Raw genomic sequence first — 27,971 nt, forward strand, 5'->3', positions numbered from 1 at the left:
AGATTATATATTCAGGCTGTGAGCATTAAAGGGCATGTTATTTTAAATATATTTAGTAATTTAATAGTTGGGTGATGGGTGATTTACAACGCAATGCATTTTGAAAATCTTGACCGGATGAGGATGTCCTGATCCTCACCAGTGCTAACAAGCATAGCTAGCCGTTTGTGATTAGCCACGTCATGTAAACTTTTTGAAGTGGTACCGATCAAAGACTTTATGAGCGCTGGCGCAATCGGGATAATTCACTTGATTTATAATCAGGTTTTGAACTTTATGGTTAGCACGCTGAAATAATTCTATGATAATATGTCTGACATCGGGGACTGGTTCAAAAGCATCCCCCTCATCACCAGGGGCTGGTTTGCTGCCTCGATTGCTGTTCCCCTTATAGGGAAACTAGGTTTGATTGATCCCAGGAACCTTGCACTGAGGCCAGATTTGTTCTTAAGAAGATTACACGTAAGTCTTTCTTTGGTTTGTCTTAAGAGATCCAAGTGAATGTTTCAATGTTTGTGTTTACAAAAATATTGGGGTGTTAGCAGGTGGCTAGCTTGGCTCACTCAACAGGCCAAGCGAAAGTCAGCCAATCATCGCCTGCGACGTAGGGGCTAATTTAAGACTTCCGGATACCTTGGACGCAAATTACGACACACATTTGAGTTTGCTACAAATGCAATGTGTGTACAATAAAAGAAAACAACAAAACAGGTCATAAGTTTAACGTCACAATAGCCGTTTTAAATGTTTTTACTGAAAATCGCGAATTATTTATTATTTCAGATTACAACCATTGAAAATAAAATGTTTCCCACTCTGATGGAGTTCAACAGCGTACCTTCAATTTGATAAATATTAGATGCCACTGAAAGTGGACAACCCAAGGCAATGATATATATAAAATACACTTTCTAATCTAAATGATTTTATTTACCCAGTGTGTGTGTGGGGGGGGGGGGGGGGGTGCGTGTGTGCAGTCTTGATGATGATGTGGGAAATACTTTCTTAAGACTGTCTCCTGTCAAAGCAGTTTGTTTAGAGTTGGACTACATTTCTATTAGATGTACCTGTTCTATTTTTAGCTATGGAGACCAGTGACCGCCACCCTGTATTTCCCAGTGTATCCCAATACCGGCTTCCTGTTCCTAGTCAACCTATATTTCCTCTACAATTACTCAACCCGCTTAGAGACTGGTGAGACATCTTACATCCACACACACAGTTATGATTTTATGTGTGTCATGCATCTTAATGTTTTGTGTGTTTTAGGAGCGTTTGATGGGCGACCAGCTGACTATGTCTTCATGCTCCTCTTCAACTGGATCTGCATTGTTGTATCCTTTCCATTCATTCTTAAGTATTTTTTTTAACTTCATATGCAGCCAGAGTATCTCCAAACCTCTACACAGCCATTCTAGCCAGTGTTTATTTATAAAAAAATAAAAGTTTTATTAGTGTTGACTCTTTACAAGACAACATGCAATTTAGCTGCTTTGACAAAGGGGAAGTAGTAGAATATGTGCATGTGAAAGTGGGCTGGTGTGATAGGATTGCGAGTGACAACCTCCCTTCCATCCAAAAGTCTCCAGCTGCGACCAAAGTGAGCCTTGAAGTTGCTGTCCTTGACTCTGGTTGTAGATAACTGGGCTGCTTATGGACATGCAGGTAAGCATTGTGAAAAAGTCAGGATTTGATGACAAGTATTGGCTGTTTAGTATATATGACAACAATTTCCTGTCTTCATTTGCCTTGGTTATGGGATAAGATAGCAAGACAAGCCTGACTGCATTTTTGGGAAAAACACACACTTGAACTAGGGCTGGGCAATAAATCTAATTAATTCAATTAATTGTCATTTTAGAAATCGAATCGTTGAAAATTTGCGAAATCGTGAAATCAAATTTTGTCTTCTGGATTATTAAAAGCTTGTTATTCCTATCTTTTGTTACATCCAAATGTTATTGTGAGTTGTCATTTTGCACAAGTGGCAGAATGCTGGATGGGTGGTTTACAAGACATGTTTACAACAGCTACCAACTACTTAATTGTGGCATTTAAGCACAAACTATGAATGTTAAGTTTATGTTAAAACTGATTTAGAATCAGGATACCATATTGTTGTCTGAACATTTTGCACAGGAATTGTTTTTGAATAAATGAAACCTTTAAGAAAAATGTTGTTGGGTTTATTAGATTAAAATCAATTAAAATTGTAATCGTCCTGAATGACTGTAAAAAATTGAAATTGTATTTTTTGGCCAAATCGCTCAGCTCTAACTTGAACCCTCCCAAACACGTGGAAAACTTTGTTTTGGTTGAAACCAAAGGTCAAGATGGAGTGAATTATGAATAGTTGCAAATCTAGTCAGTGTAAACACAAAACCTTCAGGTTCCTGATAGAAAGATGAAGAGAAATGTAAAACACACACCCATATTAACAAAATCATCACCAGAAAAAGATGCAGATTTTGCAATGGCCTCGCCAGAATCCAGACCTGAAAGGCGCTGTTGTGCACACTCGCTTCACCCCAACGACGAATCATAATCGCTGGATGTCGTCGCAAGTTTTCTGGGGGGAAAGAGTGATTCCATGCAGAAAAGTGTGAAATTGAGTGCTAGTGGTCGTGTTGGAGACTGTGCATATTTACACCATTAGGTTGTATATGTTACAAGATTAACAGTAACTGTGTAAGAAGTTTGAAATAGATTTTCATTTTTCTACATCACAATTTTTTTTTAATTGAACAGGTTGTGTAGATGTTTAGAAAGTTGATATCTGCTCTATTGTGCTCACGTCTGCATGCAAAGTGTGACACGACAGCTAGTGATGCGGTTGCCAGACAACTAGTTTTAACGCCATGAAGTCACTAGACTGTCATGATGAGACCCGAGTGTTACCAGAAAAGAATGTTAACGATGTTTGTCTGGATGCTTACAATGTGTTGCTTTTGTTTATAGCTGCTGATGATCCCGTTGATCATGTCTGTACTGTACATCTGGGCTCAATTCAATAAAGACACGATTGTGTCTTTCTGGTTTGGAACAAGATTCAAGGTAACATCTTAGAACACATCACATCCATGCATTTATTTATGAACAGTCTTGCTAAACGTGTGCAGCAAATCCATAGCCACGGTGTTAATGGTCCATGTATGCTCTGTCTAGGCACATTACCTGCCGTGGGTCATTTTGATCTTCAACTTCATCATTGGAGGCTCGTAAGTAATGGAATAAATGGAAATTTGTCATTGCACATGCACAAGTACAGAGCAACAAATTGCACTTAGAAAGGGGAAGTCAAATTAAAAAAAAATCTTCATTTAATTGTTCTATGCGCCCACACTAGTCTTACCATGACATTCTGATTCATGTTGAGTTTGTGGAGTATGAGTTAACCGTCAAAATCCACTTGTATTTATCCATCTCCGGGGGTGGCCATTTTGTCACTTGCTGTCGACTGAAGTTGACATCAATGTTGCTCACGTCTCAGGTTACAGCCAATCCAGCGCGCAGCTTCATAAAACAGGTGAGCTTTGATTGGTTGTTGCCTGAGCCCTGAGCAACATTGATGTAATTTTCAGCCGGTGGCAAAATGGCCACCCATTGGTTAGTTTGTATGTTTTATTGGGGACATTTTATATCCATAATTCATGAATGAACATTTTAAAACTTGAAACCTTTATTCAAATTATTTTTGATTGAAATGTACAATTATTTTAAGTCTCTTAAATTTGTAATATACAAGAAATGTCATTTGATAATTAATATCCATGCAGAATTATAAAAAAATATATATTTTGTGTTTTTTTTCCCCCTGATAATTTTAATTTAATTTTATTATGTGATTCATGTAAATGATTCTTCTATGTTCAATAAATGTAAAAAAAAATGTCGCCCATGGAGATGGATAAAATGGATTTTGCTGCTTAATTCATATTCCACAAATGCAATATAATAAGAATACCGTGTTTAGACTAGTGGGGCCGCATATAGAACCTATTATTGTAAAGAAAATGTTTTACTTGAATTCCACAAACTGTACAACCCGTCCAAGAGACATAAAAAAGTCATTATATTTGTGTGTTTACCATTATTTACACGACGACCTGCTTGTCAACTGTTTTGTTGCAGGTTTGTAAATGAGCTCATTGGGAACCTGGTGGGTCACCTCTACTTCTTTCTCATGTTCAAATATCCCGTGGACCTAGGAGGACGCTCCTTTCTGTCTACGCCACAGTTCTTGTAAGTGCTATTATGTATTGAACGGCACAGATTTAAAGAAAATATTATTTGCAAGTCACTCGGACCTTCAGTTTTATTTCTGGATATTAAATGGATCTCTTAAAAGCTGAAAAGCAATAACATGTTTTAGGTGGATTATTAAAGGAGTGTAGATGAGTATAGGTTAGGTTAGTTGCAGAAGTGGGCATTCCGTCAGCACTGATGGACTGTCCTTCTGTCAGTCACTGATAGACGCCCGTTTTGTTGACGATTGACGGACTAACGGAATGTCCACCTCTGTCAGTCCTAAAATGGTGTCGATGAAGTGATGGCAGAAGTGCGGTTAAAAAGACAGACTGATGATAACAGTTTTAATGAATACATTTTGAAGATGTATAAAAAGAAAAGGCAAAATCCTTAAGAAAAAAGTTTGGAACAGCTTGAAAAAAATGACAGACTGACGATGGCGGAAGGGCGTCCAAGGGCGCTGATGAATGACGGGCCAGGAACATTTTGTAAATTGCACAATCTAGTGAGATTCAGGGCTGTGCAAAATTCAGAATTCACTTCAATGGATGAATTTGAATTGACTCCACCCAAAAGGATGTATAATTGAATTAGAATTTGAATTACGAATTAAATGCAATTGAGAGAATGTCTTTGTAATTGATACTGCTCTTGCATTGGACATATTTATATATTGCAAGTGGTAATAATCTTAAAGCTGGTAAGTGTATATCAATGGGGGTGTTATACCTGCTAAACGTTACTTTTTTTTATTAGATGTAATTGTAATCCTCCTCCACAGGTATCAGCTGCTCCCTACCAGGAGAGGAGGGGTGTCAGGCTTCGGAGCCCCTCCTCCTCGAAGACCAGCGCCTCAGGAGCAGGCAGGAGGAGGCGGCGGCAGACGTTACAACTGGGGTCAAGGCTTCCGTTTGGGGGATTAATAAGAGATGACAAGCGCCACCCATCGCCTACTTTCAGAATCTGCACTTGGGTTCAAATGTTTGCATCTTCACTTTGATTAAGGAATTAGTTAATTTAAGTCTGACAAGTGAAAAGTAAAGGTCGTAAGCATTTTAACTCCCAAAGTACAGTAATAACTTTCAACATGATTTTTTTAAATGTGATTATTCATCTCCTATTTTTATTGTTTACTGCCTGACTTACTGACAGCAAACAGTCAGGTTAAGATAAACTACACATCCCATAGTTAGCTGATTTTGGTTCTTCATATCTCCACCCTCTCAGTTTGTGTATAATATGACTTTGGGATCGCCATCATGCTGGATGAATGCTTGTGTGTAGCAGACATGGCCAACCCAAGTATTGTCGTGGGTGTCGGTGGTACAGATTTACTATTACCACAATTATTATTATTTTTTTTGTAAATACAAGTTATTGAAAAGATGATCCGAGTTTGAGTGGGTTATTTCACCCTCATTTTTCCCCATGGGGCCACAAATTCTCTGCGGGGTCCCTGGTTGCATTACACACTTCTAGGGAGAAATTCTAACAAACCTGTTGTCTAAGAAGCTGACCAGCAAAAATCACATCGGATCTTTAGTCCATGAATCAAACAAGAAATTGGCAAGGGTGTACTGCCTTAGTCTCATGATGTCCAAATGTGAACAGCACGTGAAGACGGCTGCTTAAATAATTTGAATTAAAAAGTGCAATTCATGGAACAAATGTCCCACCAATTTTGTCATTCAAGCTCCTAGTTAGAAAATAAGTTGTGCAAAAAGTAGTGAAACAGTTGGACAAGTGCATTCTAAAGCTAAAATTCCGCTGTAAACTCAGATTTGAACCAAGGACCAGTACTTTAAACCACCCCGCAGCAATCTCAACTAATTTCTCATAAAACAATTGTTCTTGAGTAAGCAGACATTTGAACAATCTCCAGGTTTTAATGCATGAAGACTAAGACCAGCATTGCGTATTCATTGAGTTAGAGCAGATCGAAAGTAGAAAATGAAAATGCAGGCAGTATTGCTGAAAAGCCAACCAGAAGCCAGAATATGCTTAAAGACGCTTGTACATGAAACTGAAGCAGCGGAAACATGTTCATTCTGCTTTTCAAACCAGCGTTATCATATAGAAGTGACTCGATCTCGAATGAGGCATGAGGATGCAATAAGACAAAAACAAAATGCAACATCTCTTTAAATCTTGAGTAGAAGCTAAAAAAGTTTGATTCTAAGGCAGCAAGCACAGGTTTGATCTTTCACTTAAAAAAAAGACATTTGACCTTGTTGGAACGTTAACTAGAATGAACTAAAATCCCCCAATTCAATTGAGAAGACAACACAGGCAAAAGCGGATGAAACATTCACATTTCACAGCTGAACAAGATTCACACTTGAAACTGCTTTACTTGTTTAATTGCCAGTCATGAATGTCCCCAACGTTCAGTCAAAAATAGTCCCAAGTTTTGTTTTTCCATCTAAATTAACCATCATCAGTTGAAGCAGAAATACCTGAAAAGGCAGCATGGTGCGATCAGACAGACTATGAGATTAAACATGAATAGAACAGAAAGAAGAACATTCTGCACGGTTATTGCCTCAGGTGCTGATGCAGGAGCACACCAGCTGATTAAAAAAAAGATACAAGTGAGTGCATTCTATCATTCATTGGCCTTATGCAGTTCTGCACATGGCTTTTTTTGTGGCAAATGTCCCCAACACCGAAGGCCAAGCTTGCACTCCCACAATCCATTCTCTCTCACTTCCCTTCGAGAACATTGTCCAAGACTCCTTTTACAAGGGGCTGAGTAAAATTCTAGCTGGAGTTGAAGCGGCCGAGTACAAGAAAGCCTTATAGTAATACAAGTGCCATAAAAAAAGAAAAAGAAAAAGAAAAAAAAAGCGTACTCCTACTGAGCAGAAAGCAGGTTCAATTTTCTTCCAAAATAGGGTTGATTTTCAGCAAATAAACAGCTATTTTACACTTCAAGCTTTAAACAACACTATTGGGCACAAGTCTTTAAAAAAAAAAGTAACAAAACATGCCCTTCCATCAAAACTGTACAACTTTTTATGAGCAATACAGAAAAATATTTACAAGGAAACTTCTTAAAAAAAAGAAGAAGATTGAAGTCCAGCTTTGGCACTCCTCCACATGCGCATCTGCAGCACACATCGGGCGACACGCGAGCAGACGTCCACTTTGCTTTGTGACCACACTACAAGCATGGCGATACATCCCTGCTTCCACTTTCTTTTGGCATCTTGTACGTGACCTTTGTGAATGGATTCACATCATCTAGAAGAGAAATGAGACACAAACAGGAAGTGAGCCCACAAGCAAATTTGTGGATTTCATCACTGCTGATTGACTTGAACCAAAAATGCTGAAGGATTCACTGTACGGTAAGTTTGGGCAATTATTCATTATTTTCCCACAAATAACATTTGAGGGTGAAAAAGTAAAATAACCTAATGTTGCAATAGGGGAGAGTGGGGTAATTTGTGCCAAGGTGCAAGTAGTTCCACCCGTTATTTAGAAAAACATAGAAGAAGTTAGTCATGTGACCACATACAGTATTTTTGAAGAGACATCCATTTTGCTCATCCGGTAAAAAAGGGAGAGACATAGCTTGAGAGGTAAGCACATATAAGTTATAGAAACATTTTTTGCCCTCCAAAGTAAAATTTCTATGATTAAGGTTTTTTGATGGCTGTGTTTGAACAATTATAGATAACAGCTCACACATGTTTAGTAAGCTACATTGAGTCTATATGGTTAGCATGATGCTGGCTTAAAACAGCTGGTGAATGCATTTTTTTTTCTCAAAATGGTGGGTTTGGGGTAATTTGTGCCAAAAGACCTGGGTTAAGTTGTGCCAATGGCCTAAATTGTGTTTATTTACTCTATATTACTTTATTGTATTTTATTGGTATTGTAAATTGTATTATTGCATTTGACCACGAAAAGTATGTGTCATTCTTCCTTTTTGACCAAAATTCATCATGCCACCAGATACAAAAGGAAGACAGACAGGGTTTCAACTCCTCTTGAGGAGTTGGAAAGAGAAGTGACAGAGGGGAAGACCATACGTACGTCAGGTTCGAAAGGAGATAAAAATCTGCAGGATGGCAATAAAAAAAAAATAGGGATAAGAAAAAAAAAAGGCTTAGGCTTACCCTCCGAGCACTGACAAATCTATGTCGTTGTTCTGCTCACTTGGGTTATGTGTCTTCAGAAGTTATTTTTCCCTTGCCAAAATCCACAGAAAGAAAGAACAGAAATGTAAAAAAAAAAAAGAAAAGAAAAGAAAAGAAAAAAGAATTGTGACTGACACCTGAGAAGATGGAGTTGGAGAAGGCTCACAAAGAAAGAGAAGATAAAAAGGCTGAACAGGAAAAGAAAAAAAAGAAAAAACCTCTGAAACCTGCAAATCAAAGTTTTGTGTGTTGAATTTGTCTTCCTTTTATATAGCATGATCATTTGTGAGATTGAAACGATCTTATTTTTTTTACTCCAGTTATCAATGTCACAATTTACCCTACTGAGTTCTGACTAATGGCACAACCTACTCCACAATGGCAGCAAGTTTTGCCACAAAAACACTTTTTTTAAAGCTATATTTCTCAAAGTTTATTGAAGATCCAAAGTGATTGTTCCCAGGGATGCACAACATCCTAAACTATATGAACATATTTGCATTCCTGTAATCCCCTTGCTTAAAAGACACGTCAGTAAAATTGGCACTACTTACCCCACTCTCCCCTATAATAGCCAGAAAATGTATAACAAACTACAGCAGTGATAGTCACTGACACACTAATGCTACAGGCAACATGACATCATCATTAACTGAAATGGCAGTGCTGCCTGCCTCCCACTAACATAATGTGTGTGTGTGTGTGTGTGTGTGTGTGTGTGTGTGTGTGTGTGTGTGTGTGTGTGTGTGTGTGTGTGTGTGTGCGTGTGTTGCGTGCACACACTAATGACGGCGTAGTGCAACTCACATCACGCCATGCCGTCAAACTGTCCATTAAATGGACCAATCACAGTTAATTAGACATACATAACTTCCTGGGTGGATGAGACTGCAGCTGTGGCATTTTAAAGACCAAGTCTACCACCATTCATGGCCGCAGCCAATCATAGGCAGTTATTTCTGGTGCGGGTCATACGAGGATAAATTCCTCTCTGCGTGAAATCTACTGAAAAGTAGGAAAGCGCTGAAGCCAAGATGGCAGCAGTCACTTCTTGTTTAGATCCTTCATAGCTGCACCACATGGTACACACAGTCGTGTACTTCTCAAACAGGGATAAGGTGATGTTTAAGGATGTTCTTTTAAACTTAATTGTTGATAAACTATAGCAAATAGTAGGTTAAAAGCTTATACACATATATTATGTATGACACATATACATAATGTGCTATTGACATGCGGCCATGCATTCCTATACGTCAAAGGGGGCAGAAATCCATGCTTTCAAATATCGACTAGCATGCCGGCTCGCTTTCCACTGCAGCATCGCTGTCGCCGCCATGCTCCATAGAAGGTTGCTCCTCCCATAGTGGCTGGAGGCCGATATACATCGATGCCTATTCTGAAACTCACAAAATTCCCAATGGCAACCACAGTCACAGGAACATCAAACTGCTTGAATTGGAGATGGTCTTGTGGCTCATTTTCTTTCTAATCTCCTGAGACAACTCTCTCCTTCGCTTCATCTGATCCATGTTTAGTGTGGCACACACCATGTCACCCAACAGCAAAGTGGCAATTTACCACCCTTTAAATAGGCCAGCTGACTGATTACAAGTTTGAAGACAACTGTGATGCCAATTAGACGACATACTTTGGTTCCTATGGTCAAATTATTTTCAATCTTTTGTATGGGTTGTCATTTTTCTCCAGGTCCATTTCATTAGTTTAAAAAAATATATAGAATTCTGTTGAGCCACAATTCAAGGGAAACATCTGATTTTCATTGGTTATTTTCATAAAATTCTTATTAATTAATTTAGCCAGATTCAAGTTGCTTCTGTGACCACTATGGGTTTTTCTTTCATGCGTCTATGCGGATATATAACATCGCAAAGCCTGTTTATTTTTCTATTAGTGCCAATATGTTGTGTTTCGTCCATATTATTGATAAGACTTGAATCATCGAGTATACCAATAGCAATGTATCATCCAATCATGGTAGCAGAACAAGCTGTATGGACACAATGCAAATACTCATTTACTCATCCAAACAATGTATGTTCTTTGCAAATAAAAAACAACTAAACAGGCTTCACAGTATGACATTTATTGGAGAGGGGAAAAGAACAAGCCTTGTTACAACAAAGAAATAATCTACCAAACACATTTTGCATCTTTGTTTTGTTTGGTCAATTCAAATGATCAATGTATAATAAACTAAATGTACTTACCAATCATCAGCCAGTGACCTTCCCAGGTTGCTCCATAGTCAAAACATCAGAATCTGCTGCCAGTCTCTGTCTTTGTAATCCTCCCTCACTCTCTTCACCCACAGCCACAGTCACCTGAACCCACCTGCCAAAAACATAATGCACCAATTTCAACACAGCCAGATGCATGAAGTTGTGTATATTCTGGGAGTTTAAATGTCTGTGAAACTGAGAGCTGATGCAATAATAAATATGACTTCATGCATCATCAGAAAGAACTTTAGATACTGACGGTGTCAATCATGACACAGCAATTTTCTTTTAGTAGTAATGTTGATAGACGTAAGTGTAGGCAGTTTGAATGGTATGAATTGAGAGACTAGGAAATATTTACAGTATTTTGTTTTTTTTAACAGCATGAGACACCCACCTCCCCTTTTCAGAAATGCTAGAGCTGGTCTGGTCCAGCCTGGCCTGGCTCAGGTCCGACACACTGTGATTAAGTTTTTCAGTCAACCACTGTACCGTGTCTGGATTGGACAGCTTGGAGTTCTCCATAGATGAAGCTGCTGCTTTCTTCTCACCGGCTTCCTCCACTACATCAAAGTTTCTGGAGTTAAACATGAAAACTAGACAAAGCGTGACATAATGATCATCTGGAACAAACCTTTTCCTTCCAGTGATACACTTTGTTGTTTGTCTCCGTTCTGCTCTTGTGCAGATTTCTGCTCTTCTTTTTGGCTCTGGTAGGCTTCTAACCAGTCCAAGGTCTCACTGTTCTTCAGAGCCGAGCGATGTTCCTTAAACCAGCGGACAATGTCAGTGCGGCCCAGGCTCGTTTGCCCTTCCAGCTGGCTGTACTCCTCGGGTGTTGGCCATTGGGTCCGACAGAACATCTGCCAAGACACATCAAAGGAGAAAAACAAAAACATCACATATAAGAAAGCTATTTCATTTGATTTAATTCTCAACCAGAATCTATAATAAATCTGTGCTGCACTCTCACAAAACCACACTCTTGTTCATGCAAATAAACAGCAGGTGGCAGAATAAGCTCTACAACCATGAGAAGGTGGCTTACGTGTGACACACTTTAACCGAGAAATCGGCGGCAGGACATCCTGACAACTTGGCACATTCAATAGGAGAGATGGTGGTGGGGTTGGGGGGTGATTTCAAAGTGACAACAGTAAAAGGTATTTGCGGAGATGTACATTAAAAACAGCACACAGAAAATGAAATAACGGTTATTAAGGCGGTGTTTTCGTGTCCCGAGCTCTGATACAAGACAAATGTCGTACCATGACGTGGTGAAGATGGCACAGTTATGGACGGAGATCTCCGCTACTTTGAATATCTCAGGCTGGTTGAAAGTGATTTTAGCATTTTTAATAATAAAAATGTAAACAGCTTAGCAACATATGCTTCAGTCCCCAGACATTCCCCAATAAAACAAAACTGCACCTTTAAGACTGGCCTTTTATTATGGGCAGTCTAAGGCCCTGTTTACATGTTCTAGCCGGGGTTTTTTTGCAAACGGGAGATATTTTTCTGCAGTTTGCCCTGTCATTTACACGTCCGTGGGGATTTTTTTCATTAAAAACCAAGGTTTCCCCAAAATTTGATTTGCATATTTCTCCAGATCCGCGTTCGTGTGTGTTCGTCGTAAACTGAGTTTTACGTCGTCGTTCTACACGTCACTCAAATACATACCTCAAGTTGTCAAAAAGGAAGAAAAAGCAGGCGGCATGAATTTGCTTCCCCACCCGGGAGACCATGTTTGTGTGTGTGTTTGGGTGAGTGAGTGACAAAAAAACAGTTGTTAAAAAAGTGAAGCTTTATAAAATTTTGTATTTATCCTCTATGTTTTCCTCTATGATCCGTTTACGATGTACTGACTGATTGATTACAAGTATTTTTTTTAATTAAAAAAAAGAAAAGTCTTGTGCGCGCTGACAGTCCATGCTTGTGTGACGTATGGTGGAAGTGATGTCAAGAGACGAGCAGTATAGACTACTGCCACCTAGAGGTTTGGCATGCATTTTATTGTCGGCCCAATGTGTGGAAGTGACGTCGCCAGATGGAAGCAAACTCTGATTGGATAGGATTTGGGGAACTGTTGCCACCTTAAGGTCTGGCATTGTTATGAATGTACTCAAAAATGCATTAATGCACTTAGCTGTGAATGTTACTTTTCTACAAACATGGTGGTGTGGACATTTTTTTTTACGTGTGTACATGGCCTAAGGCACACCTGTGCACTAATCACGTTGTCTAATCAGCATCTTGATATGGCATATTTGTGAGGTGGGATGGATTATCTTGGTAAAGGAGAAGTGCTCACTATCACAGATTTAGGAACCGTCCACACAAAAGCCAGTTTAAATGTATCCGTTTAAGCCATTTGTCCACACGATGGCGCGGTTTCGGAGCTTGAAACCGATCACTTTTGAAACCGGGCTCCAGAGTGGAAAGATTCCAAAACGCGCCCCCGTACGCGTCCGTCTGTACACAATATGCAGGATACTCCTCCAGTGATGATGTAATGGTCGCAGCTCGATAACAACGCTTTGTCACAGATTGATGACGTATGCTCCAATTCTCGCGTGACTGCGCGCAAATTGTCAGTCTGTCAACAACAATGACGGATAACCGTGTCGTAGTCGTTTTGCGTAGCCGCCTTATCTTGCTTATGCTTTTGCAGCAAAATATTTTGCTTCTTTATTCCCACGTCAAACAAGCGGTGTTGTACTTGAATTACCCACTATTGTTCGTTTTTTGCATGTTGTTTCAATACATGCAAAGGCCATGTTTGCGGTGTAGATTGCAATAAAGTTAGAAAAAAAGTGTTCGTCTTCTTCGCTGATTCTTCTTCTACGTTTTCTGTTAACTCCCTGTGGCTGCACTACAGCGCTACTCCAGACTTGGCATATACATTACAGCCGTTAAACGTCTTCTTTTGGACACACATAAGTCTTGAAATGCTTCCGTTTGTACGAGATTTGTTTGAGGAACGAAGCCGGCTTTGCTTGCATCTGGACGGGGCTTTGGATTGGTTTGTGTACACTATTTGAGAGAAATGCTGATATTGTGTATGTGGATTTTTGATATTTGAGTTCATCTCATAAAAAATGGGAGCATTTATGCATTTATATTTTTGTTGAGTATACTTGTAATTTGAATCCCATTACATAATACCAATAAACACTACTATTAAAACACCTTCTGATTAGTCACTTAGACAACTAATACATTTCTAGTCACAAGCTACAAAACTTAATTAATTTCATTATCATTAGCAATGCATCTAAAAATGAGATATTTGGTCTTTGTTACAACTTCAGACATGATTTAAGACAGTCAGTGTATCAATTGTTACCTCTCTCAGTAGAGTGAGTGAGCCACTTGGGATGGGAGCCGGGCTCGTCGACAGAGAGAGGACGGGAGGATGCGGAGAAGAGGAGGAGGATGAATTAAGGATGGGAGGTGATGCAGAGGCAGACAAGGTTGGAGGATAAGGGGAGGAGGCCGCGAGCACAGGAGGGGAAGATGAGGATGATGACGAAGAAGAGAGGAACGGTGGGACAGCTGATGATTGGAGCATTTTGCCGTCCTGCTCGCGATGAGAGGAACCATTGAGCAGCACCCCCGGCCTGTCGCCTTTGTCGTCTGTGTTCTTAGAGGTCATGCTGAGCAAGGCCTTCTCCATGTTGTCCCTCAGGGCCCTGCGCTCAGAAAACCAGCAGTCCACCTCGGTCTTGGAAAGCCTGGCCTCCTGGGCCAGTTGGTCTGGAACAGAACACAGTTCAAGGAGTCAGGTGAGCTGCTTCCACTTAAAACTGGGAATACTTTTTTTTTTATGAATGCTTTGTGTTTTGGGAGTCAAGAGAATCACTGGGAGAAAAAGCATTAATCCTCACACCTATCTGTTCTTAAAGGGAAAGTATAGTAAAAAAAATGTCTTTACAATATGTTCTATGCGTCCCCACTAGTCTAAATATGTCATTTTGATTAATATTGTGAAATATTAATTAAGCAGAAAAATCCACTCGTTTTTATTCATCTCAGGGGGCTGCCATTTTGCCTTGAAAGCACGAACATCTTTACCAGATAAAATTGCACGAAACGCCTCTCGTTGTTCAAATTTAACAAGGAAACGGTGAGTAATTCTGCAAGAACAAAATTAATTACAGCATCCATTCGTCTGTTATGTTTGTTTGTTTCCCCCCGCCATCAGCGCTTATTGGTTTCGTCGTGCCTAAACAACGCCTGATTGGTCCGACCTAAAAAAGGTCGGCTGCAAGCGTATCAGCGGGAGCGGTACAAGATGTATTCTCCGGAGTTTGTGAACTCACAAATACCACAATAATTCATCTTGCTGGCAAGGTTACAGTAGAGAGGCTGCATCAAAGCCTTCTGTATGCTGTAGCATAAAAAACATTTAAAAACAAACAAACATATAAATACGTCTTTGGGACAATTGCATATTTAAAATAGAACGTATTTATATGTTTTTGGGAGGAAATGTGTTAAATGGTGTCACATTTGTAAGGAACATATATTTGTGGGATGAGCAAGTAGAGCTGAAAAGGTGGGCTGTACCCATGACAAAATTTCTAATTCAATGACTCTTGCTTCCCGTTACATGGATTGGTTAACTGAATTTGAAGTAACAAGACACCAGTCAATGAATATTGTAAATTCCAGGAAAGCGAAGGTCTATACAGTATACCAATGTATATAATTTCATTTTATTTAGTTTCATATTTGTTATTCTAAGCGTTTGTTCAATTTAATAATATTTAACTTAAAAACAAAAAAAATTAACAAGTCTCGACTTACAAATAGTCTCTTGGAACCCATTGTGTTTATGAGTTGAGAACTACCTGTAATAATAATAATAATAATGATAATGATAATTATTTAGCGAAACACAAATGTTCTTACTTTTCGTGCTATGTTTATATCAAGACCACAACCACTGCTAATCAAACAAAATATTTCACACATCCTGCTCATCTTTTGCTGTGAAAAAAAGCTGATTTTTTTCTCAAAAGTAAAGTTTGTTTGGAAAAATCTTGTGAGTTTTGTGAAATTTTAATCAATCTATTTAGTGTATTTTCAACTTCTCACCAAGGTTTTACTATGCAGACAATAGCCCTAAATCATCACTTTTCTTTTCTGCTACCATGTGAAAAGTCTGACAGTGAAGTTGTACCAAGCTGAGTATCCGTTGGAGTGCTGCTTCGCTGGAAACTCTCCTCGAGTGCCTTCAGTTGCTCCGAGGACTTCCCTTTCACACGCTCCAGCAAGGGGAAGTGGCTCGGGACTGCTTTCTTCACGGGTCCATCTTTAGGTACTGGAGTCACCTCAGCTTTCACCAACAGTGGAGGCGGAGGAACACCTTAAATGGGTACAGAGACAAACAAATATTTGTTACCCAGGAATTGAATTGTATTGTGAACGACAGTAGAAATATAGGCCAAAGATGACCTCAACGTATCCCACTGTTTATCATAAGTTCCACATGCAGTGCAAACACTGGAAGTTAAGCTGAAGTTGCTTAAGTACATGTTCATCAAGCCTTGAAAGTGAATACTTTTTTTTGTATAAATTGTGATGCGTGTTCACCACAGATATTTGTATGGAAATTACTTTTGAGGAACATTCAATTAAGAAAGTGAAAATACATTGGCATCAGGTTCTTAAATAAAACAGATTGTATTTATTAACATTTATTTTACTGTTAAAGGGACCATTGAATGGCCTGAATATTGGCATTCATGCAATAGGAGTATCGGACTATATGTAAAAATTATGTCAGTACAAATGATGGCATGGAACCTTTAAAAGCAATCCATGAAAGTGAGTTTAAACTGCATGGACGATGTATGGTCTGTAATTTACAAAATTTTTGAGATTGTCGAAAAAGGCAAATAATTTATCAATCTTCCATCTATCATCTTCCACTTATCCTCTTATGTTGTTAAGATGGCATCAGCAAATCCTTCCCTGAACACGGTGTCAAAGTTGACCCACCAATATTAGTCCTCTGTAAGTAGATTGTCTCTGTTGTTGCCATGGCAACAACAGAGACAATATTCTCCTTGTCCCAAACCAATGTACCAAAATTATTATGAAGCAGTTATTTTAGGACTGCACATTGTTTGAAAAGTAGCTTGAGAGCTTGAAATGAAAACCTACAGGTGTAGGTAATTCATAACTTCACATGTGAGACACCAAATACCTTTGAGATTAAGAAGCCTTTGTTCACTGAACCACTTCTTAATCTCCCCTCTGGACAGCCCGGTGGTCTCTATCAGCCTGTAGATCTGTCACACGACAAAATGCATGCGATTATCATGATCTATATTTATATCAGTCATAGTGGTTATTTCATTATTCCTACCTCTTCTTCCTCTGGGAAAGGACACTGCATGTAGCTGGACCGCAGCACTGACAGCTGCTCGGCTGTTTTGTTGGGGTCTGCAGTGAAATTTAACACTTTGGGCGATGCAAGCTTGGATGTGGGGATAGGCGCAGATATGGCTTGAATGATGGAGGGTCGTTTACTCTCTGAGGCAGTTGAGGGTGAGGCCAAGGGTCGTTTCAGTGACTGAGCAACCTGTGGAAAAATGGAGTCAAGCAACTTGAGTTACTTTTTTTGGGTCACATTTCAAATTGTATTCGTTTACATTGCTTATATATATGCAAAGAAAAGAGAATTTTTGAGCATATATATATATATATATATATATATATATATATATATATATATATATATAAAACCCAGTTCCCCAAAAGTTGGGACACTATACAAATTGTGAATAAAAACTGAATGCAATTATGTGGAAGTGCCAAATTCCAATATTTTGTTCAGAATAGAATAGAGAAGATCTTGCATTTCTCAACACGATAATGCCAGACCACATGCAGCACCAATTACAACATCATGGCTGCGTAGGAAAAGGATTCGGGTATTGAAATGGCCAGCCTGCAGTCTAGTTCTTTCACTTATAGAGCACATTTGGCGCATCATAAAGGGGAACAAAAAGACCAAGACAGTTGAACAGTTAGTGAGACGCGTGTTAGACAAGAATGGAACAGCATTCCTATTTCTAAGCTTGAGAAACTTGTCTCCTCGATCCCCAGACGTTTGCAGACTATTGCAAGAAGAAGAGGGGATTCCTCACAGTGGTGAAAATGGCCTTGTCCCAACATTTTTTTAGATTTGTTGACACCATGGAATTTAAAATCAACATAGTTTTCCCTTAAAATGATACATTTTCTCAGTAAATTTTTTTGACCTGTTCTCTATGTTCTATAAAATATTACAATTTGGCACTTCCACATAATTGCATTCAGTTTTTATTCACAATTTGTAGAGTCCCAACTTTTTGGGAATAGGGTTTGTATGTACAGTATGTGTGTGTGTGTGTGTGTGTGTGTGTGTATATATATATATATATATATATATATATATATATATATATATATATATATATATATATATATATATTAGGGGTGTGAATTGCCTCGTACCTGGCGATTCGATTCGTATCACGATTCATAGGTCACAATTTGATACCGATTAATCCCGATACAAATTTATGAATTGATTATTGCGATTTTTTCTTTTCTTTTAAACTCAAATTTAGAAAATACATATCAGTAAACTTGTACATGTACACTGTAAGATTTGTATGAAAATGTATTTATCTGAAAATTCAGGCTTATAACTGAGTCACTGCATTTAACAAACAGGTTGCAGTCTGTTTCATGTCTGAATAGCACTGAAATAAAATATTAAGGCTTAATGTTCCATTAATTTAACATTCTTCCATGCTTAATGTGTGAATCCTAACCCTACGTAAGGCGTTTTGTTGAATATTTACATAAGAAATGTATGTTTAAAAATCGATTCGGCCGCATATTGAATCGATTAGAGAAGTGCGTAATGTAATATCACGATATATTGCAGAATCGATTTTTTCTAACACCCCTAATATATATATATATTATATATATGCTTAAGATTTCTGACTTTTCTTTGCACCTGGTTAGCCAACGTGAGTGCCAGTGGTGCACATGTGACAGTGGCGCCGTTAGCAACCGGTGTCAGCACCAGACTGGTCTGTCCCAGCAGCTGACAAGGGACAGACTGGAGAACTGAGGCTGCAGACTGCACGGATTTGGAGACTGCAGTTGTTACTGTTGCTGTGTTGGTGGATGACTGAGTGGTAAGCTGAGGCGTTACTACTGTGAAGGTCTGAGGCACAGAGGAGATTGTACCATTGAACATTTTCTTTCTTGCTTCCTCTACCTGGTGCAGGAGAAATGAATTCCTGTTACATTAATTAATACATTAATTACAATTCCCTCCCATGTTTGACTGACTCTATAGAGCCGGCTTCAAACAACTGAAAAAAATAAAAATAACAACAACAACAAAAATAATAATCATAAGAAATGGACCATTTGTACCTCCTCCGGTGACCAGCTAATGCCCTGTTTGAGCCTCTGGGTAGTAAACCAGACTTTAATTTGCTCCTCTGGATGTTTGGAGACTGCAGTGAGCCAAGAGAGCTCAGCTTGTGTTGGGTATGGGAACTTGTTGAAGGAAGAGATGAGGGTCAGGTTTTCGTCCAGAGAGGGATTGTATTTGGTTGTGTTGAGGGGAATAGCAATTTTCGGCACCTGGAATAATAATGACACAAGTTGTACTGTTCATTATAGTCAAATTCCAACTTTTAATATTGATATTTTGTACTTCATATAGCTTTATTTGCTATAAAGCACAAATAGTGATATTTAATATGCAGATAAATAAATAAAATGGTTATATGGTCCTTGTTTGAAAATATGGAAGCAGCTACGAAGGTAATAAATTGCACAACTGCACGTTAAAAGGGAAGACAACCCAAAAAGTTCTATGCTGTATGTGCCCCCACCAGTCTAAACATGGCATTCTGATTAATATTGCGTTTGTGTAAATAAGCAGCAAAATCGATCCATTTGTATCCATCTCAGAGGGCAGCCATTTTGTCACATTCTTTTGACCGAAAATTAACATCACAGTTGTTTAGATACCTTTTTTTTTTTTTTTTTGAAATAGTCTGAATGCTCCAAATTTCAGGATCTGAACAGTAAATATTTTCCAATGTCTGTACACCTCCATGAAAGCAGATTATCGTTGTGTTAAATCATAATAAAATATTTGCTTTTACTTTGGACTTTTTTTTTTGCATATGCCTAATCTTTGGGGTTGTTTCAAAAGGACAAAAAGTTTTACGAAATTACTACAAAGTGGAGCTGACGGAGTTTGGAGATGGCAACACAGGAATATGTATACATGATGACGAGTTGGCCACAGTGCAGTGGACGCCTGCCGCTCGACGCAAATAATTTGGCTTTGTTGTTAAATTAGCACTGAACGAGTTTAGGTCTTTTCATACATAGTATGTCCCATCACTATTTTACAGGAGCCAATCGTCTCCTACAAAATTGTCGTGAACGGTTAACCTTGTTTCAGCATGTTAATGCTTCTCCAACAAAGGTAACCACCCCCCCCCCCCCCCGCCCCGATCCCCCTCTCACACCACCACCACCACCACCATTCCCATGTCCACCACAGGCCATGAGCTTCTAGACCGAAACCAGACCCTGGAGAGTAATATTTACACTTGGAAGAGAGTAAAATAAAGAATTGAAAAATAATAATGCTAGGTTACACTAACAATCAACAGGCTATTGTATAATATTGGTAATAACTTACCTGGGTGTAGTTTACAGGCCGCTGCAGGGAAGGCATGATGTGAGAAAGGCCGTCAGCTTTGAGGAGAGTCGAGTCCGGGATGATTACTGTCCCATTGACGTTGAGTGCTGTGATTGCTTTCTTAGTAAAGTCGGGGTTCAGTTTACACAACTGAGGCTCCGTCCGTTTATTATCTAAAGATAGGACTTTTTGTTTCCCTATCTTGACTGAGGTGGTTTTGCTGAGGGGCGCAGTGCTCTGCCCCTCTGCTTTACCAGATGTGACACTGGAACTATTATAAATGACTGCAATGTTGCTGCAGCCCTCTATTGTCTGTTCCAAGATTGTCTGATTGTTCATTTTGATGCGTTTAAACTTGAAGTTGCTCTCCCCTGGGTGATTCCTCTCATTATGTTCCGTGAGGGAGTCAAACTTTTTCGTGTTGAAGTTACAAACAGCGCACAGGTACAGTGGATTGAGGATGACGTTGGGGTGGTTGGCATCCACGTGTTCTTTGAAGATGGTGAGGTTCTGAGTGGAGAAGGTACAGTACTTGCACTCATAGCCCCTTTGTTGTTTACGTGAAGATTTGGAATTGTCTGATGACTCTGACACTGGGATTTCAGGCGCAGCTGGGGAGTCAGAGTTCTTCCCCGTCAGGTCTAGGTCACCAGATGGATCTGTCTCCATAGCTTCCTCCTCAGTATGGTTCTCTGAAGTCTGGCAGAGGAAGTCACACATTTAGATTACAAAAGACATGGCAATATATTCAACTTTCACATGTACACTATATTTACCCTAAATAAATAAGCTAAGATACAGACCAAAATGTAAATAAGAATTATCCCTGCTGTACAGGTAGGGTATTAAGATTACTGTTCATAAAATATAATAAGATGTTATAACTTGCTCATTGTAAAGAAATATAGATCTCACACATTAACTCATTCACTCCCAGCCATTTTCACTGAAGCAACCCCCTTTGCTCCCAGCTGTTCTACTGGATTTTGACAGATTTTGCAAGGTCCACAGAATATTGTGTTCTATTGCTTTAAAAACATGGAACCTACCAAAAAAAGATTAGAGTCTCTTCTTTCATCAGGAAAAACAAGTATATTTGTATATGTTTCCATTTTGCAGCAATTAGCATTAGAACATAACTAAGTTTCATCATTATTCACAAACCTGTTGAAAACACTGGGGAAAAGGAGCATGGCCCTGTCTGGTTTAATTATACTCTGCTGCCACATGCTGGCCGTTTTTTTGTAATAACTACCATTGCTTTAAGCAACCTCTTCATGTCAGAAGCTGTATCAAAACCTTCTGTATGCTCTAGCATAAAAAACCCCATTAAAAACGTATAAATACGTTTTGGGGAGTGCAGGACAAAGTATTAAAAACATTTATACGTTTTGGATGAGCTAATAAGATACCTCATCATCATCATCCAGCGCTACCATCGTCTCCTGTGGGCGGATCATACAGGGGGTGGAAGCCTTTCGCCGGCTAGACATGATGATGGATAATTATAAACGGTCCCTACACTTTGACTTAGCAGACTGAGGAGCCAGAGAGGCAGGACAAATGCCCAGAAGATGTGTCCACTAGCCAGGAGGATTGACTTGTACTTGGACAGGTCAGACTTTTACAACAGGAGTGCCACTGTCCCTTGCAGCACAATGAGTAGCAGAGAACGGAGCAATCGGGGCGAAGTTCTGGGCTTGTCTCGCTGACAGTGTCAGCTCCGCAGCAGGATGACCTCGTGCAAATGCATGGCAGGACACCACCTGGACACACAAAACAAATATCGTCTTTTAGCTTCACAAGAAAGTGACAGAGCCAGATACAGTAAATTAAATTGCAAGAGACACTGTTCTACTCATAAATATGCCTGATAGCTCTATTCAGTTGGGTTTGGTACATCAGCACAGCACAGAGACTCTTCCTATCACAAAAAAGTCACACACAAGTTTTTCTGTTCATCTCGCAATGTTACGGTTTGGGAATGAAAATCCCTGACCTGGCTTGCGTTTCTGTCAATGTATGTGGGTGGTGTGACGATGGCTGATTCAGTGCAAATAATGTGACATCTACAAGTCTGGCAATGGATTCCATTATTTAATTAAAGAACAGGAGCAGGACACGGTTTCCAAAGGTGAACAAAAGTTGTGGCTGGCACTGTGGCTGGCACCCAAAATTAAAAGCGGAAAACACATTAGGTTACTCACGTCAGTTACTTTGCTAGTTCACCGCTCGGTAAAATCAGGGCTTAAGGCTAGTACTTTGATGTCCTATCATAAATGGATAAGACACATTTTTAAGGGAATTTTCAGATCCTTTTGCAATTATTATTTTCATTAACATAATACAAGTACTGTAAAGCTCAAAGTGAACATGAGTCAAATGTTGACTGCTGCTGGCAAAACAATGGAACATCAACAGGAATTTAACTGAAATGTATAGTTTCAACAAGATACTGTAATGTGATAAAGGTCAGTAGATCATTACTACCTCATTGTCACAAAATTAGGGCTGTCAAAGTTAAAGCGTTAACTAATTAATTAATCACAAAAAATGATCGCATTAAACATGTATTAACGCAGATTAATCACACTATTCATTTTGACCACAGATGATCCTTTAGGTGACAGCGGATGGTTATACGTTAAAGGTAGCACAGGTTGTGTTTGAGCTATAAACATAACTACATGCATTAAAGTAAAGCATTTAATAAATGTTTGCGTATGACATTCAGAATATTTGTTCATGTCAAACTATCGGGGTCATTTTCTTTTTTCTTTTTAAATTATGCAAGTCATTAACTGATTAGAAAAAGAGGAGGATGAACGTGTGCACTGTGCAGTGGATACAAAATTGTTGAAGACGTCCTCATAACATTAAATGTCGAAAGAATTAACACATAACATGTGCTCTTTAAATTTGGCGAGCAAAAAATGTTGATAATTAAGAAATTAATCATGATTATTCAAAATTCTAAAATGTGATTAATCTGATTAAAATGTTTTATTGTTTGACAGCTCTACACAAAATGCAACTTCAGGTAGGACCTAGCAGTGTGAGCTTTGTAATTAATTACGTAGCTGCAGTGCAAATACAAAACGTGCAAATTGAGACAGTAATGACTTCATGTATTGGACAGTGCTGCAGATAGAAAAGAAAGAGGCAAAGCAAATTCAGGGGATCAATAGCAGGGGGAGAAGTTTCCCAAGGTAACATTACAAGAAGTCAAGACGCTAGTCAGACTGGAATAAGTTGATTTATATTCTAGAGGCTTCACACTGACACTACATTCTTATATTCCCAAGTAAGTACAAATCAAAGGAGTCGGAGCAGTCAGTGCTCCACTATCAAGTGAGCTTCTATAAAGCAGTCAATGGGGGATATTGGAATGTCCTCTTAGAATTTGCATACCACCTTCATAACAATAATTGTGTCTCTGCATACATGATGAAAATAAGAAGTGTCATAAAAAGAATGCGATATCTGAGACAGAACCTCACAAATCAAAGTTCCTCCCCAGATAACGTAACTCCTCAAACGACTCACTGAGAAGTCATTATAATGCAGACTCATTACAATGGTGTCGCTATAGCAACTGAGGACGTAGCGCTGTAGTCTAGAAGCAGCTACAGTCAGTGACAGTATTCACAGTGACCGCATTATGTATTAGATAGAGGTGAGAAATAATGTTGTTCCGATACAGTTTTTTGGCCCCCGATACCGATTCCAATATCCAGTTTTGCAGTATCGGTCGATGCCGATAATGTACCGATACATAGGTTTCCCCCCCCCCCCCCCCCCAACATGAAAAAGCTGCCCTGCCAACAGGATATCTTGGCTCGGCATGCAGTGATCACGTCACACATCAGTGAATGTCATGCATAAGCAAGACACAAGATGCTGCATCCAAAGTCCTATATTAGCGTTATAAATAATGGTATCTGTATGTTACTTGTTAGTACTTGGCCAATGCCGATACCACTGTTTTTATGCAGTATCGGGGCCTATCTCCCGATACCGGTATCGGAACAACACTAGTGGGAAATGGACAAGTCCAGATAAAATATCTAAAGAAAATGCTAGGCTTGCCATATGCGTTCAGCATAAAGATTTTTTCCCCTGGATTTCACATACTTTGTAAAGTTCTCGCAGCGTGACTTAATGCAGCTTGGAGAATCATCATTCATCATCACTCGAAAATATGGAGGCATAAACAACATGCAAAGTGAAAAGGTGTGCCAGTATCAGTTTTCCCACTCATTCTCAAAATCAGCATTAGGTAAAAAAATAAATAAATACAACGTGAAGATATAGTACATATACAGAACCTTGCAAAAGTATTCACTCCCCTTTGCTTTTTATCTATTTTGTTAGATTCTAACCTGTAATTTAAATATCATTCATCTGAATATTTCATGTGATGGATCTGCACAAAGTAATCTAAGTTGATGAAGTGAAATGAGAATTTTTTTTTTAGAAAATAATATTTTTAAGAAATAAAAAGCTGAAAATTGGCTTGTGCATATGCATTCACCCCCTTTGCCATAAAGCCCCTTAAAAAGTGTTGGTGCAATCTATTACTCTCAAGTCTTTTCTGAGAAGCCTTAATTGGCAGCAACACCACTTAGCAAGAAGCATCACATCATGAAGACCATGGAGCTCTCCAAACAAGTCAGGGACAAAGTTATAGAGAAATACAAGTCAGGACAAGGTTAAAAAAATAAATAGAAATCCACATCTTTGATGACCCCTGGAGCACCATTAAATCCGTAATTGTCAAATGGAAACAACATGGGGCCATAACAAAACAGTACTGACAAGACCTGGCCGAACACCAAAACTCACAGACCGGGCAAAACCCGCATTGATCAGAGAGACCAAAGGCAACCCTGAAGCAACTGCAGAGTTCTACAGCAAGCACAGTTGTGTCTGTCCATAGTACCACAATAAGCCATACACCCCATAGAGCTGGGCTGTCTGGAAGAGTGGCCAGGAAAAAAGTGTAAAAAAAACCAAGGCGGCACGTTTTGAGTTTGCCAAAAAGCATGTGGCTGACCCGCATAATGTATGGCAGATGGTTATGTGGTCAGATGAGACAAAAATTTGAACTTTTTGGCCACAAAGGAAAATGAATGCTATGTGTGGCGGAAACCCAAGACATCCCATCACCCCAAGAACACCGTCCCCACATTGAAACATGGTGGTGGCAGCATCATGCTGTGGGAATGTTTTGCAGCAGCAGGGACTGGGAAACTGGTCCGCAGAAGAAGATGGATGGTGCTAAATACAGGGACATTCTGGAGGCAAAACGGTGTTTCAGTCTGCCTGTGATTTGTGATTGGGACGAAGGCTCACCTTCCAGCAGGACAATAACCAGTAGCATACTGCTAAAGCTACGCTCAAATGGTTTAAGGAATAGAAGTAAAATGTCAAAGCCCAAACCAACTGAAAATCTCTGGTTTGACTTTAAGAATGCTGTTCACAAGTGGAAACCATCCAATTTGGAGGAGCTGGAGAACTTTTAACTTGAGGAATGGTCAAAAATCACAGTTGCAAGATGTGGCAAGCTCATACAGACTTATCAGAAGAGACTTACAGCATTAATTGCTGCAAAAGGTGGCACGACAAAGTACTGACTTTCAGGGAGGTGAATAATTATGCTCACTGAATTTTTTTGTTGTTGTTGTTGGCCTTTTTGTTGTTTGCTTACAATGAAAAAAATATTTCACATCTTCAAAGTCGTTGGCATGTTCTGTACATGAAATGATGCAAATGCTTAAACAATAAATTTTATTGCAGGTTGTGAGGTATTAAAACGTGAATAATTCCTAGGGGATGCATACTTTTACAAGCCGCTGTATCAGGCACAACTGCTGCTGCCTCACTGCTGATGAACGGTTGGCATTGGAAGAAAAGGAAATCAGACCTGTGGCGAAAGTGAACATGATTTAGCACTCACTATTTGGAATCTTGGGAAATCAGGCCCTATGTCTTGTTCACTGCCTTAACCCAGTGAGGAAAATGTTGGAACAGCATGCTTGATCTCCCCTGCACCTCTTGACCAAACTCCAGAAGCTAATAAGTACGAGTACTAAAATTTCAGATGGAAGAAATAATGAAATCATTACTTCTATAGGAATCACTGATGGTGTAAGTGTGTTACATTCAGCCGACTTCAAAGCAGGCAGCATAGGTTCAGTTTCCACATGGGTTGAGTGAAACTGGGTGTCCATGTTTTAATATGCCCTACAAATAAACTGGCGTCCAGTCCAGGTTGTAGTTCCTCAAGTCGGCAGTGATAGGCTCCAGCACCGCACAAAACTGAACAAGATAAATGGTCATGCAAATGGATGGATGGATTATTCCTATACGAATTTTTATTTCATCACAGGTCTTGGAAAAATAAAAATTAACTGCCTCGTCTAAAAGAAGCAGACACCGAGGCTGTGAGCTAAACGGCTTCATATTTAAAAGCACACAGTGTAACACAAACACATTCTAGCTGTCAAGACATAGCCTGCAGACACAATACCTGCTCCACATGTGCTAATGCAGTTATTCACACATTAACGTTGACAGGCTGGGGATTCTCACTCCATTCAAGTTTTCATCTGTGTATGTTTTGTCACCGTTTTGTATTTAAAATAAAAAAAAATTGTTTTAAATTTGAAACTGTCCCACAACAAATTATGCCATGTTTTCTTCATAGACTTAGTTTTTAATTGTGTCTATGGTAGCCTTTCTGGCCACAAACTAGTTAGACCATATAACTAATTGCTGGGTGTTGCTGCATTTTGAAATGATGTATTCGTGCATTATTGTAACAATAAAATAAATCTACAAAATCTTAAATAACGTTAAATGTGACGTGAGGCCAAAATTTGGTCAATTTGATATTTTTTTGTGGATTGATGCAATTGGTCAGTGTGTATGTTATTTTCACAAATGATTGACCAATCTAAATTTTTGAAAATGCCTCACTCCTTGATGATGCACAGTTAATGGCTGAGCGAACATGCTGTCTTTTTGGTTTCCTGCAAAGTGATAGCTTTGGAATTTGGAGATGTAAGGTTTCTACCTGATGCCAGGACACAATGTATTTTCATGATTGACACAAACTTTTTATCAGTCAATTATTATTATTTTTTGCCTTTTTTAATTGATAGGACAGCTGAAGAATTCACAGGAAACGGGGGAGAGAGAGGGAATGACCTGCAGGAAAGGATGCGGTCCTCCGGGAATCGAAACCAAGGTCACCTGCTCCGAGGACGAGCCTCTATACATGGTGCGGGTGCTCAACACACTGAGCTAGCTATCACCCCTTATCAGTCAATTATGAATGAATTATTTCCCTCACTTTTTGAGAGATAATGGAAGAGGGAAAAAAAGGCTGTAGTTAAGCTGGAGCTGGGCATATTCCTCCCGCTTCTTCTTCTGCCCAGACAATAAGAGTGAAGATCAGATGAGCAATTAAATTTATGCCATATCCATATTAGTAAGCTGTGATCACAACTGCTAGATATTGATATTCAATGTTAACTGACTAAGAAATCACTGGTTAATGTCAGATACTGAATATCAGAAGTGTTATGT

General features: G+C 39.1%; 2 protein-coding genes across 3 annotated transcripts in view; one reads left to right on the top strand and one right to left on the bottom strand.

The window, feature by feature from the left end:
- Window positions 1–131: 131 nt before the first annotated feature.
- Window positions 132–5,635, top strand: derl1 (derlin 1). The gene is made up of 8 exons (XM_086079626.1): window positions 132–462; window positions 1,083–1,194; window positions 1,270–1,334; window positions 1,639–1,665; window positions 2,959–3,054; window positions 3,166–3,218; window positions 4,132–4,242; window positions 5,030–5,635. Exons 1-8 carry the CDS (start codon window positions 310–312, stop codon window positions 5,169–5,171), a joined length of 759 nt encoding a protein of 252 aa, XP_085935752.1. The 5' UTR covers window positions 132–309; the 3' UTR covers window positions 5,172–5,635.
- A 956-nt stretch (window positions 5,636–6,591) lies between these two features.
- zhx2a (zinc fingers and homeoboxes 2a) overlaps window positions 6,592–27,971 on the bottom strand; it is a 39,104-nt gene continuing 17,724 nt past the window's right edge. Inside the window, exons 2-13 of one of the 2 annotated variants that reach the window (XM_086079152.1) lie at window positions 21,791–22,144; window positions 20,379–21,077; window positions 19,088–19,300; window positions 18,660–18,926; window positions 17,013–17,228; window positions 16,851–16,935; window positions 15,822–16,007; window positions 13,983–14,392; window positions 11,271–11,499; window positions 11,034–11,199; window positions 10,625–10,748; window positions 6,592–7,491 (exon numbers count right to left, since the gene is read on the bottom strand). In XM_086079152.1, coding sequence (XP_085935278.1) covers window positions 10,631–10,748; window positions 11,034–11,199; window positions 11,271–11,499; window positions 13,983–14,392; window positions 15,822–16,007; window positions 16,851–16,935; window positions 17,013–17,228; window positions 18,660–18,926; window positions 19,088–19,300; window positions 20,379–21,077; window positions 21,791–21,871 — 2,670 coding nt within the window. In that variant the 5' untranslated portion in view covers window positions 21,872–22,144 and the 3' untranslated portion in view covers window positions 6,592–7,491; window positions 10,625–10,630. The remainder of the gene's footprint in view (window positions 7,492–10,624; window positions 10,749–11,033; window positions 11,200–11,270; window positions 11,500–13,982; window positions 14,393–15,821; window positions 16,008–16,850; window positions 16,936–17,012; window positions 17,229–18,659; window positions 18,927–19,087; window positions 19,301–20,378; window positions 21,078–21,790; window positions 22,145–27,971) is intronic. The other variant, XM_086079153.1, reaches the window with a different exon arrangement.

This window comes from Leptonotus elevatus, chromosome 6 (assembly GCF_054856555.1).
Source record: "Leptonotus elevatus isolate MCC_2025b chromosome 6, RoL_Lele_1.0, whole genome shotgun sequence".
NCBI lineage: Eukaryota > Metazoa > Chordata > Actinopteri > Syngnathiformes > Syngnathidae > Leptonotus > Leptonotus elevatus.